This window comes from Suricata suricatta, chromosome 9 (genome assembly GCF_006229205.1).
Source record: "Suricata suricatta isolate VVHF042 chromosome 9, meerkat_22Aug2017_6uvM2_HiC, whole genome shotgun sequence".
Taxonomy (NCBI): Eukaryota; Metazoa; Chordata; class Mammalia; order Carnivora; family Herpestidae; genus Suricata; species Suricata suricatta.
Genome location: NC_043708.1, coordinates 83041740 through 83056872, shown reverse-complemented (window position 1 = coordinate 83056872; position 15133 = coordinate 83041740). Strand labels below are relative to the sequence as shown.

Below are 15133 nucleotides of genomic sequence, written 5' to 3'. Positions count from 1 at the left end.
TTATGAGTTGTTTTCAGAGAGAACATTAATAAAAATTATAATTTATCATTTTACTCTTCTCCCAAATACATCATAGAATATTAGAGTTTAATGTGACTAATATGATTGATGTGTTTAGAAACCTAGCTTTTAAAGAGCCCAGCTCTGTTATATCTTTATTTTTCAATGCCTCATTTATAATTATTTGGTCTTGTTTGTCTGGAATACAGTTATCCCAGTTAGAAATATAAATGAAAAATACCTATACATTGAGTGCTAAAAAATTTACTTATATATGAAATTTCAAAGTAATATAGGTTTAAGTAAAAAAGTTTTTTTTTAATTGTGTCATTCTTTTTACTTTGGGCAAATATTGGCCATACTTTTTTTTTTAATGTTTTGTATTATAGTCTTTGTTGATTTTACCAGCTAAGTAAAAGTTCTTGACCTCTCATTTTGGTTATTGTTTCTTACTTTACTGCAGTACACATGCTTTTAACTGTTAGTTCCTAATGAGGATTCTACCCCTGGCTAAACCTGAAAACATGAGTTCGTTTTCTTTGTTTTCAGAGAGATAGTTACTGACTGGTTGCTTTGTCTCAGCAGAAAGTGTGGTGAACTTCATTGCAAAGTGAGATGTAACTGGATAAAAGATTTTTAAATTGATGATACACTTTATTAAATTATAAAAAGTTGAGATTTTTTTATTAAAAAATTTTTTTTAATGTTTTTAATTTATTTTTGAGAGACAGAGAAAGACAGCACTAGCAGGGGAAGGTCAGAGAGAGAGGGAGATACAGAATCTGAAGCAGTCTCCAGGCTCTGAGCTAGCTGTCAGCACAGAGCCTGACGCTGGGCTCAAACCCACAAACCATGAGATCATGACCTGAGCCGAAGTCAGACACTCAACCGACTGAGCCACCCAGGCGCCCCAAAAGTTGAGAATTTTTATGTTTGTTCTTAGAATACTATGTGAAGAATTTCTAGTACTATATTTTAGCTATTTTATATTTTTACTGTTTTATTATTGCTATTATTTTGCTTTTACTGTGTTTATATAAATTTATTGGGGTTTCCTCCTATGTGATATGATTTTTAGTTAATACTTGCTATATCCTTGAGTATAGTAAGTTCATTACTTTCAGGATTCAGCATTTAATATATATTGTCATTAATATATAGGTGTAAGTAACTATATTATAACTGTATATAACCTATATAATATTATATAATATGTATTATAATTATTGATTTTTATGAATCATTTATAATATCAAGAGCATGCATTTACATTTTTGGGGTCTCAGATTCCTCAATTGTAAAATTTGAAGGTAATCTATATGATCTCTGAGCTTCCTTCTAGCACTGAACTTCTAGGAATACTCTTTTAGAGGGCAAAATTGAAACTTGTAAAGTGCTTTACAAATATTAAAAGGGATGATCTGTTTGAAATGAATTCACTTCACAAAAAGTCATTCTTTAGCTAATTTATAGAATTTATCAAATCTCTTAGGCAGAAGTTTCCTGTCTTTATAATAACTTTGTTATAGATATCATAGGACTTTGTATATTGCAAATCAGTGGTGACATAAGGCCAGATACCATAGACCTTCTTAAGGCAATGGGAATTAGATACTTTCAACACCAGTGAAGTTCCCATAGTTAATTTAGTAATTTTCTCTCTCCATTTGGCAGTTTATTGAGATGAAAATAGAAACATGATCATGTAGGCATTTTAGCAACACTAGTTGTTCCTGATACATATTACTGTTTTCTCATTTAACCCATAAAGACATTTTTAAGTATCTTGTTTGTGAGTTTTCACTGTATTCTGTCCTAAATAACAAGTAGAGACAAAATTGAAGATCTTGAAAGAAAAGCTATTGTTCACTGATGCCCACTAGTCTTTCAATGTCATCTGCCTTGTTTCCAGTATTAGAAACACATGCTAATTTAATTGAGAGGCCTTGTTTATAATGTGTGAGTGTGTATATGTATACTTCTGTGTGTGTGTGTGTTTATATGTGTGTGTGGATAGGTTAAGAGAATCCCTGTGCTCTTTAGATCTCTTCATTTTTCTTCCTGTCTTTTAACAAATAGATTTGCAGATTTAGGAACATGTCCAAATAATTTTTGGTCCCTCTCTTATAGACTTAATGCAGAGTTCTGTGTATTAAGTGTTCCTGGTAGAAGATATTTAAATAGAAAGCAATTGATGGTTTTACTTTTTCTTTTCATTGTTTGTATTAGGCGAGCGTTATGTACCTGGAGTGGGAAATGTGACCAAAGAAGAAGTCACGATGAGAGAAATTATTCACTTGCTTTGTATTGAACCCATGCCACACAGTGCCATTGCCAAAAATTTACCTGAGAATGTAAGTCTTTTTTTTTTCTTTTTTGGAGTTGGAAACAAAACTACTTTGAAGTTTTACGAATTTACAAATTTAAATAAAATTTATTTAAGAATTTATTGGGAACAATGCCTATGAGAGAAGATGGTGAGGGAGGTTGGAAAAGCTTGGAAGCCATCAGACCATGAGGCAAAGCTGATTCCAGGTGAAAGAAAGAAGATAGGAAGGTTAGAGAGAAGCATTCTAGATTGCTGGGTAGTCCAGTCCAGGCTTAAGGTCTTCCTCTCTATCCCAGAGTGAGCCAGCATTAGTACCTCTGTTACTTCTAACTGGAGTTTTGCAGAGTGTGGTCTTATAACCAGCACAGGTGATACTTATGTTTTTGTATTTGCTGATAATTGGAGACGTAATTATGAATTAGAACAATGATTCTTAAAAGAGAATTGAACTTACCTACTCTCTAAGTTTTTCAGAGAAGTAGAATAGAGATAAGCTTTGACTATTGATCATTTTCCCCCAAAAATATTTGTATCTTTTTCCGGTTTTATTGTTTGTTTATTTAAAAAAAATTTTTTAGGGGCAGCTGGGTGGCTCAGTCAGTTAAGTGTCTGACTTCAGCTCAGGTAATGATCTCATGGTTTGTGGGTTCAAGCCCTGCATCAGGCTCTGTGCTGAATGCTTCCTCAGAGCCTGGAGCCTGCTTCAGATTCTTTATCTCCTTCTCTTTCTGCCACTCCCCCGCTCACACTCTGTCTCACTCTGTCTCTCAAAAATAAATAAATGTAAAAAAATTTTTTTAAATTGTTTTGAAGTTTATTTATTTTTGAGAGAGCACAAGCAAGGGAGGGGCAAAGAGAGAGAGAGAGGGAGACCCAGAATCTGAAGCAGGTTGGAAGCTCTGAGCTGTCGAGCCTGACTCGGGGCTCAAACTCGCAAACTGCGAGATCATGACCTGAGTCAAAGTTGGATGCTTACCTGATTCAGCCACCTATGTACTCCTTTTTCCAATTTTATTGTTAATTGACTCTCAGACTAACTATTTGGCATATCACCTTTATAACTTTTGCATATCCCTCTACCAATTTTATAATAATACATTTTAAGATTAATTTTCATTTTTGGGGGCATCTTTCTAAGCAATTCTATCAATGAAATAGTAGGTTTAGATTCTGGGCTTTTTTTCTAATACATATTAAAATAAGTGAGTACTCAAAATTTTAAAAATATGTAACCATGTACAACATAAAACAATTTCACTAGTGATATACATATTATACTTTGCCAAAAAATGCCGTTAGTGATATACATATCATACTTTGCAAAAAGAATGCTTTAAGGCATACCCTAACTTCATTGCTTACCCCAAGTGCATTATTTTATTTTATTTTATTTATTTTGAGAGAGAAAGAGGGAGCACGAGCAGGAGGAACGTTGGAGAGAGCGAATCCCAAGCAGTCTCCGCACTGTCAGCACAGAGCCAGACACAGGGCTTGAACTCACAAATCAGATCATGACCCGAGCCAGAATCAACAGCCAGATGCTTAACTGACAGAGCCACCAAGTCATGCACATGCACCCATGTGCATTTTTTTACTTATTTTTGAGAGTGAGAGAGAGACAGCGTGTGAGCAGGGGAGGGGCAGAGAGAGGGAGACACAGAATCTGATTCAGGCTCCAGGCTCTGAGCTGTTAGCACAGAGCCTGATGGAGGGCTTGAACTCATGAACTGAGATGATGATCTGAGTTGAAATCGAATGCTTAATTGACTGAGCCACCCAGGCGCCCCATGTGCATTGTTTTAAAAGGAGCTTAACTGTCTTAATTTTTGCAAAACTATAGGAACCCATGTGCTTGCTTTAGTTTTTTTAATTTTTAAAATTTTTCTTTTTATTTTTGAGAGACAGAGAGAGACAGTGTGAGCAGGGTAGGGTCAGAGAGAGAGGGAGACACAGAATCTGAAGCAGGCTCCAGGCTCTGAGTTAGGGATCAACACAGAGCCCAATGCGGGGCTTGAACCCACGAACTGTGAAATCATGACCTGAGCCGAAGCCGGACGCTTAACCAACTGAGCCACCCAAGCAACCCCATATGCTTGCTTTAGTATCTCAACTATGTGCTTATCCTGATTTTGAATGACTGGTTTTAGGTATTGGTATAGCATGGACATGTGTGTAAATGATGTGGGTGAGGAACATAATAAATAAGGAAAGCCCTGTTTTGTTCTTTTTTTTTTTTTTTAAGTAATGTCCACACCCACACCAGGGCTCAGATTCACACCCCTTAGATCAAGAGTCACATGTTCCACTGACAGAGCCAGCTAGGCACCCTAACCTCTTGTTCGTTGAGCTGTTGGGTGTGTGTGTGTGTGTGTGTGTGTGTGTGTGTGTGTGTGTACATAAATGGATATGAGGGAAAATTTAGATAAAATTTCTTCCTTAAGTAGTTTATTTATAGGTCTTATTTCTGTTAAGAAATTGTTTCCCCAAAACAAAGCTAATTGGTATCAGACCTAATTTTTTTTATACTGGAAGTTGATCTTTTGTTTACAAAGTACTTCAGGAATGCTGTTGAAATGTATTGCAGTTCACAGTAAGAGAAGGAGAAGTCATTATATTAAGGTAAAATTGACAAAAATATTGTTTCAACAGGAAAATAATGAAACTGGCTTAGAAAATGTCATAAACAAAGTGGCCACATTTAAGTAAGTACTTAATATTTATGCTTATTTTGAGAAATAGACCTATCTTTGTTATTGTACTTTGGGTATTTATTTGTAGAAGCTCTGAAGTCCTTGCGTGAACTCCTAAGAATGGAGTACAGATTAGAAAGGGTGAAGTGAAGGGCACACAGAAAGCACTTAGTAATGTATTTGTTGAAGAAATGAGTATTTTAGCAAATGAATCTTGAGAAACTTAATAGAAGACCATGGGGGAAGGGAAGGGGTAAAAATAGTTACAAACAGAGAGGGAGGGAGGCAAACCATAAGAGACTCTTAATATAGAAAACAAAGTGAGGGTGGGTGGGGGGAGAGAAGAAAATGGGTGATGGGCAGTGAGGAGGGCACCTGTTGGGATGAGCACTGGGTGTTGTATATAAGCAATGAAGCATGGGAATCTACCCCAAAAACCAAGAGCACACTTAACATACTGTATGTTAGCCAATTTGACAATAAATTATATTTAAAAATAAATAAGTAAATAAGAAATGAGTATTTTTGGAAAGTGTATGAAAAATGCTCATTCATGATATTAAGTGAATTAAATAGTAAGTACACTTGGTTCTTCAACATGGTTCAAACAGCATGGGTCCACTTACACACAGAGTTTTTTTACAATATAGTACTGTTAGTGTATTTTTTCGTTTATGATTTTCTTAATAACATTTTCTTTTTGCTAGCCTATTTTATTGTGAGAATAGTATATGATACATTTAACATACAAAATATGTATTGACTATTTATGTTATTAGTAAGGTTCCTAATCAGAAGTGGGCTATTGATAGTTAAGGTTTTGACTGATGAAAGAAATAGAAGATGAACAAATGGAAAAATATTCCATTCTCATGGATTAAAAGAATTAATATTATTAAAATATCCATATTATCCAAAGCAGTCTATAGATTCAGTGCAATCTCTGTCAAAATATCAACAGCATTTTCCATAAAACTTGAACTAAAAGTTGTATGGAACCCCGAACACCCCAAATAGCTAACGGAATCTTGAGAAAGAAGAACAAAGCTAGAGTTGTCCTAATTCCTGATTTTAAGATATACTACAAAGCTATAGTAATCAAAACAGGATAGTCAGAATGACCAAAATAAAAAATACATGAAACACAGCAAGTGTTGATGAGGATGTGGAGAAAAAGGCACCCTCTTACACTGTTAGTGGGAATGCAGACTGGTGCATTCACTGTGTAAACAGTATGGAGGTTCCTCAAAAAGTTAAAAGTAGAACCATCCTATAATCCAGTAATTGCACACTGAGTATTACCCAAAAAGTACAAAAACACCAATTCAAAGGAATATGTGCATCTCTATGTTTATTGCAGTATTATTTACAATAGACAAATTATGGAAGCAGCCCAAGTGTCCATAGACAGATGAATGGATGAAGAAGACATGGTATATATTATACAATGGAACATTACTTAGCCATAAGAAAGAATGAACTCGACATTTGCAACAGTACACATGGAGCTAGAGAGTATAAAGCTAAGCGAAGTAAGTCAGTCAGAGAAGGGTACCAAATGAGCTCTCTTGTACCTGGAGTTTAAGAAGCAAACAAGCAAAGGGAAAAGAGACAAAGAAACAGACTTTTTTTTTAATGTTTATTTTTGAGAGAGACAGCACAGGTGGGGAGGGGCAGAGACAGATGCTGACACAGAATCTGACGCAGGCTCCCAGCTCTGAGCTGTCAGCACAGAGCCTAAGGTGAGACTTGAACTCACAAGCCGTGAAGTCATGACCTGAGCCGAAGGTAGATGCTTAATCAACTAAGCTACCCAGGTATCCCCAAGAACAAACTGGTGGTTGCCATACTGGAGGTGCATGGGGAAATGGGTGAAATAGGTGATAGGAATTAAGGAGTGCACTTGTGATGAGCACTGGGCAACATATGGAATTGTTGAATCATTATATTTTAGACCTGAAATTAATATAACACTGTATACTGATTATACTGGAATTAAGACAACAACAACAACAACAACAGTATGCTACTGGCACGAAAACAGGCATATAGAGCATTGGAACAGAAAATAGAGCCCAGAATTACACTCATAGATAAATTGACTACATGGTCAATTAATCTATGACAAGGAGGTAAAAGTGTACATTGGGGAAAACACAGTCTCTTCAGTAAATGATACTGGGAAAACTGGACAGCTACATGTAAAAGAATGAAACTGGACCATCTATTAATACCATACATAAAAATAACACCCCCCCAAAATAAATAAACCCAGAATGTATTAAAGACCTCAATATGAAACCTAAAGCCATAAAAATCCTAGAAGAGAACACAGGCAGTAATTTCTCTAACATCAATCGCAGCAACGTTTTTCTAAATATGTCTCCTAAAGCAAGGGAAGCAAAAGCAAAAAAAACCTATTAGGACTACGTTAAAAGTAAAAAGCTTTTGCACAATGAAGGAGACCATCAAACAAAAAAGTAGCCTACTGAATGGGAGATTTTACAATTCTATGATTCTTTGAGGTATATGAGATGAAAATAAGATTTTAAGTGGATTATTAGTTCTTGAAATTCAAAAACTTCTTACCAGTAGTGAATTTCTATTTTTTGTTTATAAACAAATAAATTATTAGTTTTAAATAACTTTAAAAATAGGGTATAGTTTTTTTTATGGTTTAATAAGGTTCAATAAAATTTTTCACTTAAAAATTCAATAAAGACCAAAATCTGTTTAATATATAGAACAAACATGATATACTTCTTTTGGCTTTGGTACTTTTCCTTATAGTGCTGAATAGAGGATTCTGCACTGAATTTTCATCTACAGTTTGATATTCAACTACCATTTTAGATTGGACTTTAGACAATGCAGTGCACTTTAGTTGAACAAGCAACTTTTAGATTTCAGAAACTTAAAAAAAAAAACACCTGAGATCAGATTCGTACAATATAAAATAAACTTCCTCAAATTTGTTTAAATTTCTTAATGATGAAATACAACTGAGCTGTTATCAGAACTTTGAGCTTGCCATGTAGGTTTTTAGTTTTACTCTTAGAATGAAATCAGTCATTTCAGTTTAGGCAAGCTGATTGAGATGCGATTATTTCTTCTAGATTTTGAGTTTTAATTATCGTTTAGGTTCTTATTTTGTCAGTATTATATACCACAGGAACACTACAGTTCATCTCTGTATTTTCTGTTTAGGAAACCAGGTGTATCAGGCCATGGGGTTTATGAACTGAAAGATGAATCATTGAAAGACTTCAATATGTACTTTTATCATTATTCCAAAACGCAACATAGCAAGGTAGGAAAGACTATCCTTTTCAGTAAATAAGCCTAAAATGCTTTATGCTTTCTAACTCCACAGGAAATTTCCTGGTTTTTCTATAGTTTTATACTGGTTCTCATTAATAGAGCCCATTATCTCACCCAAGAAATTAAAATTGAATCAGTAATGTTACCTAGAATACAGGCAATATTTAAATTTTTCTGACTTACCCAAAATATCCTTTATCCCAGTCTCATGGGGAGGAGGATTTAGTACGGATAATGCACTTTTTTTGGTGTCATGGTTCTGTAATCTCCTTTAATGTAGGAGGATGTTTTTGCTTTTTTTTGCCTTTATAATATTGCCATTTCATAATATGCCATGGCCATGTAAAGTACAGGCTAGTGGTATTTTAGAATATCCTACATTCTGGATGTATCTGGATGTATTCTCATGGTTAGATTCAAATGAAATGTTTTGGGGGCAATAATCTTCTATAGATAATACATTGTATCAAATCAGGCACATGAGGTCTATTTGTCCCATTAAGGGTAATGTTAAATTTGATCACTTAAGGTGATGATGTCTGGACTCGTCCTTACAAAATGAATAATTTCCAGGCCACAGTACAATGCCCTGAACATAATGGGCACGAGATGAATATTGTTGACTGAAAGAATGGGAACTAAATTCTTGAGGAGGGATGTTACTCATCTGTTTTGCGGTGGCTGTCCCTAGGACAGTCATTTTATTTCTGGCTCCAGGTAACATTTTTCATACATCAGTATATAAGATATTTTGGTAGGTTCCTGGATCTTTCCTGCCTGCTTCAAAGTATTCCATTTGTTTCATGCTTGCCAAGCAGTATATTTAAAGAAAGACTTTTTTTTTTATCTATACATATACATAGGCAGAACATATGCAGAAGAAAAGGAGAAAACAAGAAAACAAAGATGAAGGTAAAAAGTGAGATTCTGATTTGACTCATTTTGACTATTTACTGTGGTTTTGTATTAGCCAAGTATATAGTGTTTTTTATTTTTGTTTTTCTTGTTTTTTAAGAGTGGGTGACTAATGAAAGTGTAAAGACCGCTTTATTTCTTGTCCTCATATTAAGATATGGCTTACATCAGTGGTGATAGAATTTTTAAATTTCTGGCAAATGGAGTTTATTTTGGGTGACTGATGTAGTGACTTATATTTCCCTTGACATTGATGTGTTGAAAAGTAAAAAAATTGTGTTGTTTTGCATGTAATCTCTGACTTGGACATATGCAATTTGGCATATAGGATAATCCAAATTAAAATCTACTTGTTTGTCTCTTCTGCCATCCACCTCCCACTTACCTCAGCATTACCACCACCACCACCTCCTGAATTCTGCCCTGCTTTCAGCAAAGTGGTTAACCTTCTCAATTGTGATATCATGATGTACATTCTCAGGACGATATTTGAGCGGGCAATTGACACAGATTCTAACTTGTGGACTGAAGGAATGCTTCAGATGGTATGTATACCTGAAATATTTTCTCTACTTGGAATATTTTCACTACTTCATAGAGTTCTTGAGAAACCAGGGAGAAGATTTCTGGTCTTTTTAACTTGAGTCCTAGGGGTCATTAAAAAGAGTTTAGATGTGGCACAGACTTTGTTAGTAACACATTCTCATGTTTTTTAATATCCTTACTCTTGGGGACCATTTATATTACAAAAAAAGTGGGATTCACCTGGGTGGCTCAGTTAAGCATCCAACTTCAGTTCAGGTCATGATCTTAAAGTTCGTAAGTTCAGTCCCCTCATTGGGCTCTATGTTGACAGTGCAGAGCCTGCTTAGAAGTCTCTCTGTCTCTGTTTCTGTCTCTCTTTCCCACTCTCTTTCTGCCCCCCCCATCCATGCTTTCTCTCTCTCAAAATAAATGAGTAAACTTAAAAAAATCTGGGGGGGGCACCTGGGTGGCTCAGTCAGTTAAGCCATCCGACTTCGGCTCAGGTCATGATCTCACGGTTTGTGGGTTCGAGCCCCACATCAGGCTCTGTGCTGACAGCTCAGAACCTGTATCTCCCTCTCTCTCTGCCCCTCCCCTGCTCATGCTCTGTCTCTCTCTGTCTCTTGAAAATAAATAAATATTAAAATTTAAAAAAAATTTTTTAAGGCCTACCCTGCTAATAATAAATTGTCATATCCCTTTTGCATCATAATTTTTTATATTTCTTATTTCATTTGAATTATGAGCAGTATAATAAAGATTTGAAGACAAATTTGAAATCTTGGGTTATCCCACTTTCTATTTAGCAGCAAAGAATGATTTCCCTGTTGGTAAGTGGTTTAAGTATAATTATTTCTTAGAGTTTTATGAGAATTAGCTCATTAAGTAGATATTTATTTAACTTAATTTAAAATTTAATTAATATAATTTAATTTTCTTCCTTGGCTGTTGTTGGTATGGAGGCTTTAAATGCTGTCATACCTTTAATGTGCATCTCAATTTTTGTTATAGCAGTGGCAAATACATGATAAAAAATTTCAAACCATGGAGATATATTTCAAATCAAAAATTAAAATTTCTCTGCCTACCTCCCAGTGCCCTGCCTAGGAGATAAGCACTGTTAAAGTTTTGTCATCTTCCTGGGGTGCCTGGGTGGCTCAGTTGGTTAAGCATCCAACTCTGGGTTTTGGCTCAGGTCAAGATCTCACAGTTTAGCTTGCTTGGGATTCTCTCTCTCTCTCTCTCTCTCTCTCTCTCTCTCCCCCCCCCCCCTTTCTCTGTGCCTCTCCCTTGCTCACATATTCATGCTCTGTCTCTCTAAAAATAAATAAATAAGCTTTGAAAGGTTTGTATCTTCCAGAAATCATTCCACATTAGTAAATATAGGTCTATCTTATTCTTGATAGATGCATATTCCATTGTTTGGTATCTATAGTGCATTTAACCAGTCTCCTATTAAGAGACATTCTTAGGTTGTTTTTAGGTCTTTGTATAACAACAATGAGATTTGTACATCCTTGTACAAATATCTTTGCATACTTGAGTATGTCTATCATACTGATTCCTAGTACTAAGTCTGTGCCTTTACAGTTTTGATAGGTATCATCAAATTGTCCTTCAAAATGTTTATACCAGTTTACTTTTCCATCACCAGTGTGGCGAAAAGTGTCCGTGTCCCAGCACCTCAGCCAGCTCTATATTTTTACTAAACTCTAAAAATTTTGCTACTCTAATAGATGAGAACAGCGTGGTCTTGTTTCAGTTCACATTTCTTTAAGTGAGGTTGACCATTTTTCATATATGTATTTATCATTTCTCTTTCTGTGAGCTGCTGGTTCATAACCTTTGCCCATTTTTTACCCATAAGATTGCTTGTTTTTCTATGCTCATTTAAAATATATTTACTTGAGGAAGCATAGTTTTAAAGATCTTTTCAGGGGTGCATGGGTGGCTCAGTCAGTTAAGCATTTGACTTCAGCTCAGGTCGTGATCTCAGAGTCCATGAGTTTGAGCCCTGCGTTGGGCTTTGTGCTGACAGTTCAGAGCCTGAAGCCTGCTTCAGATTCTGTGTTCCTCCCTCTGCCTCTCCTCCACTCACTATATTTCCCTCTCTCTTTCAAAAATAAATAAACATTAAAAACTTTTTTTAAAAAAAGATTTTTTTTCATATTCCTCTTTTAGGCATTTCATATTCTGGCATTGGGTTTACTAGAAGAAAAGCAACAGCTTCAAAAAGCTCCTGAAGAAGAAGTAACATTTGACTTTTACCATAAGGCTTCAAGTATGTCTTGGTATTAATTTTCAGTAGTTTTAGCTAATTACCAAGTGAAAGTTTAGCTCTTAAAGAGTGTTAATCTGCCACTCCTTAAAGCATATACAATTCTGGAATTATATAAAACTTTTCCTAGTATCTTTAGTTCTTAACTAATATTTCCAAAGATAAAAAAATCTTTTTAATCCTCTACTACATCTTTTTACTGCATGATTTCCCTCCCTCTTTTTTTGAGTGAGGGATACATACGTTGATGTTTTCTTACTTACCTTCTTTGTCTAAGTATTACCAAATATTTGCTGCTTTCTCAACCATAACATTCACACTACCCATCTATGGAAGTTATTAACGTTCCTGAATGTAAAATGATCACAGACATCTGAGTGAATGATAATATGTTTGTTTTGCACTGTGACCTGGAAGAACAGGATAGGTTTAGATTATATTTTTAAGATTTATTTATATATTTGTTAGATTAAGATAATTTTCATCAAAGTACATTTCAGGAACAATGATTATGAGACCAACAGGAGAAAAACTTTTCCTTTTTATTTGCAAACTGAATTTTTTAGATCCTTGAAGACATAAACCTATAGCATAAACCTCTTCAGTTGATGGATATAAACAGCTCCCACCTTCGTATTTTTGGGAATTTTATTCTAATTAAATACTTTTACTAGACAGTGAACTGAGGAGAGGCAAGACCCAGACCATTAAAGGTAGCTTTCACTTAGCAGCCCCAGTGGAAAATGTATCAAGAGTTTTAAAGTAATTCAAGTGTTTCAAGTTTAGTACTGAGTACGTCATGTCATTACAGAGTCTTCCATTAAAAAATGAATGTATTTAAGGATGTGATTATGAACTCTGCTTATCAGTGTGAATAACATTAACTGTAAATTATAATTTATACATGATTATGAAGATATTCATTTATGATTTATAACTTTTCTGTTTTGAAAAAGGACTGGGAAGTTCAGCCATGAATGCTCAGAATATACAAATGCTTTTGGAAAAACTCAAAGGAATTCCCCAGTTAGAAGGCCAGAAGGACATGATAACATGGATACTCCAGGTGAACCTGATAAATAAACTGATCATATCTTGGTTTATATATTTAAGAATCTTCTGTTTGCCTGTAATGTTAAACCACTGTTCTCCAATTTACTACTGATTTCATGGTCACTCACATGTTTTCCTATTCTAGTGGAAGGATTTTTTTAATAAATTAAAGTTTATTCATTTGTGATATTGTTTAGTCAGTATCTGTTGAATGCCTTTTATGTGCCATGGTCATTTCTATACAGTGAACAAGATAGATAAGGTGCTTGCTGTTGTGGAGCATATACTAGTTCAGGTACAGGCAACAAACAAGAAAAGGATAATTCAAAGAAAGAAAGAGGAAGGAAGGGAATGAGGGAGGAAGGAAGGAATGAACGATAATTCAGTAGGTGAATAGAGGGTAACTTCAGAAGGCCCCTTTTAGGAGGTGACATTGAAACTGAATGACATTGAGCCAGTCTTAGAAAAATCTGGAAGAGTATTCTACAAAGAGGGATCAGCACTGCAAAAGCTCTAAGGTGGCCAGAAAGAAGGCCAGTGTGAATGAACATAATGAGGGAATGGGAGAAAGGTAGGCAACAAGATCAGAGGGGCAGCCAGGGGCTAGATTGTATAGGACCTCCTAGGTGAGGGTAAAATGGTGGACTTTATTTTTGAGGACAATGGAAAACCATTGAAGGATTTTAAGTGACATAATATTGTCTGTACTTTTGGAAGATCATTCCGGCTGCTGGGGCATAAGTGGATTAGGTTACAAGAGTAGAAGCAGAGAAACTGTTAGAAAACTGTTGCAGAAATCCTGGTGAGAAATAAGCATGACCAAGACTCGGATACAGATGGTGAGAAGCTAGGGTGATTCAGATGTAATTTGGAAGTAGAATCTGTAGAACTAGCTGATAGCTGGTGGAAGGGACGAGGGAGATCAAGGAGTCAAAAATGACTCCTGCATTTGGGGCTTACTCTGTTGGGTGGGTGGCAGTGCCTTTGGGGAGGAGGAAATAAGGGGTAGGGAGAGAAGCTAGGAATATTACTTTAATGGGACCCTCTGCATGAAAACATGAAGCCAAGGTTATGGAGCTTCGCCTCACCAGATTTATTAAACAATACTAATTAATCAGCTAGATGTGTTTTGATAACTAGAATATGATTGGTTATTTTCCATATTCATATCAATTGGAGATCTTTCTACTGATTTGTACTTCAAGCAGTTAATTTTTTTTATTACTTAGAGTAAGTCATTAAACTCGTTTGGTGTAATTAGATGTGTAGCTATAAGGTAATGATGTTATTACTAACATTTCTCTTGAAGTAGAATTCACAAATATTTAGTACTTGTGTTAAATTTGCCAGTATAATCATTTAAAAATATAAAACCAAAACAGAAATAAAGTAGGTAAGTTTTCAACTTTTATTTAGAAAATAAATTGTACTGTCATTTAGTTCAACATGTATATCTTTCAGACAGTGTGTTATATGTTAGAGATCTAGTCCCAAAAATTGATTTGGTTTTAGAATACCAAAGTTCATTGTCAAAATATACAAAAAGAACAAGTGTCCATTCTTAAAATCATTAGAAATTTTCCCCAAATGTTCAATATAAAGTTGTGTTGTAAGTTCCTAGTGGGAGGTTTTTATACATGAGACTGAAACTCGTTTAAATACAAACAAATTTTGTGGGTGGATGTACCATCCTATTGCAGAAACCTTGATTTTTGTTAAAAAAGAATGGGACTGATTTATATAAGCTATTGTAGAAACATCTCCACAGATAAATTATTACATGAAAAAGAAAAATAGGAAACAATGTATATGGTAGGATTGCTTTTGATGAGAATATATGTAAATATAAAGAAATATGTATTCTGATGATTTTTTCCTGCAAGCAAATACTAATAATCTTTAATTTAGTTGATTTTGGGGAGAGGGACTTGCATCAGGGAGAGGGTTTCATTTTCCATTTTGTATTTTTGTTTTTATATGTCTTTGCAGTAAAACTAGTAATTTATAATTTAAAAAAAAGTT

At 34.9% G+C, this 15133-nt stretch overlaps 1 protein-coding gene across 5 annotated transcripts in view; it reads left to right on the top strand.

The window, feature by feature from the left end:
- Positions 1-15133, top strand: part of UBR1 (ubiquitin protein ligase E3 component n-recognin 1) — a 128333-nt gene that overhangs the window by 65681 nt on the left and 47519 nt on the right. For all 5 annotated transcript variants that reach the window (XM_029952759.1, XM_029952758.1, XM_029952760.1 and 2 more), the window contains 7 exons: positions 2230-2354; positions 4979-5031; positions 8227-8329; positions 9204-9252; positions 9646-9800; positions 11962-12061; positions 13015-13124. In XM_029952759.1, the coding sequence (XP_029808619.1) occupies positions 2230-2354; positions 4979-5031; positions 8227-8329; positions 9204-9252; positions 9646-9800; positions 11962-12061; positions 13015-13124 (695 nt within the window). The remainder of the gene's footprint in view (positions 1-2229; positions 2355-4978; positions 5032-8226; positions 8330-9203; positions 9253-9645; positions 9801-11961; positions 12062-13014; positions 13125-15133) is intronic.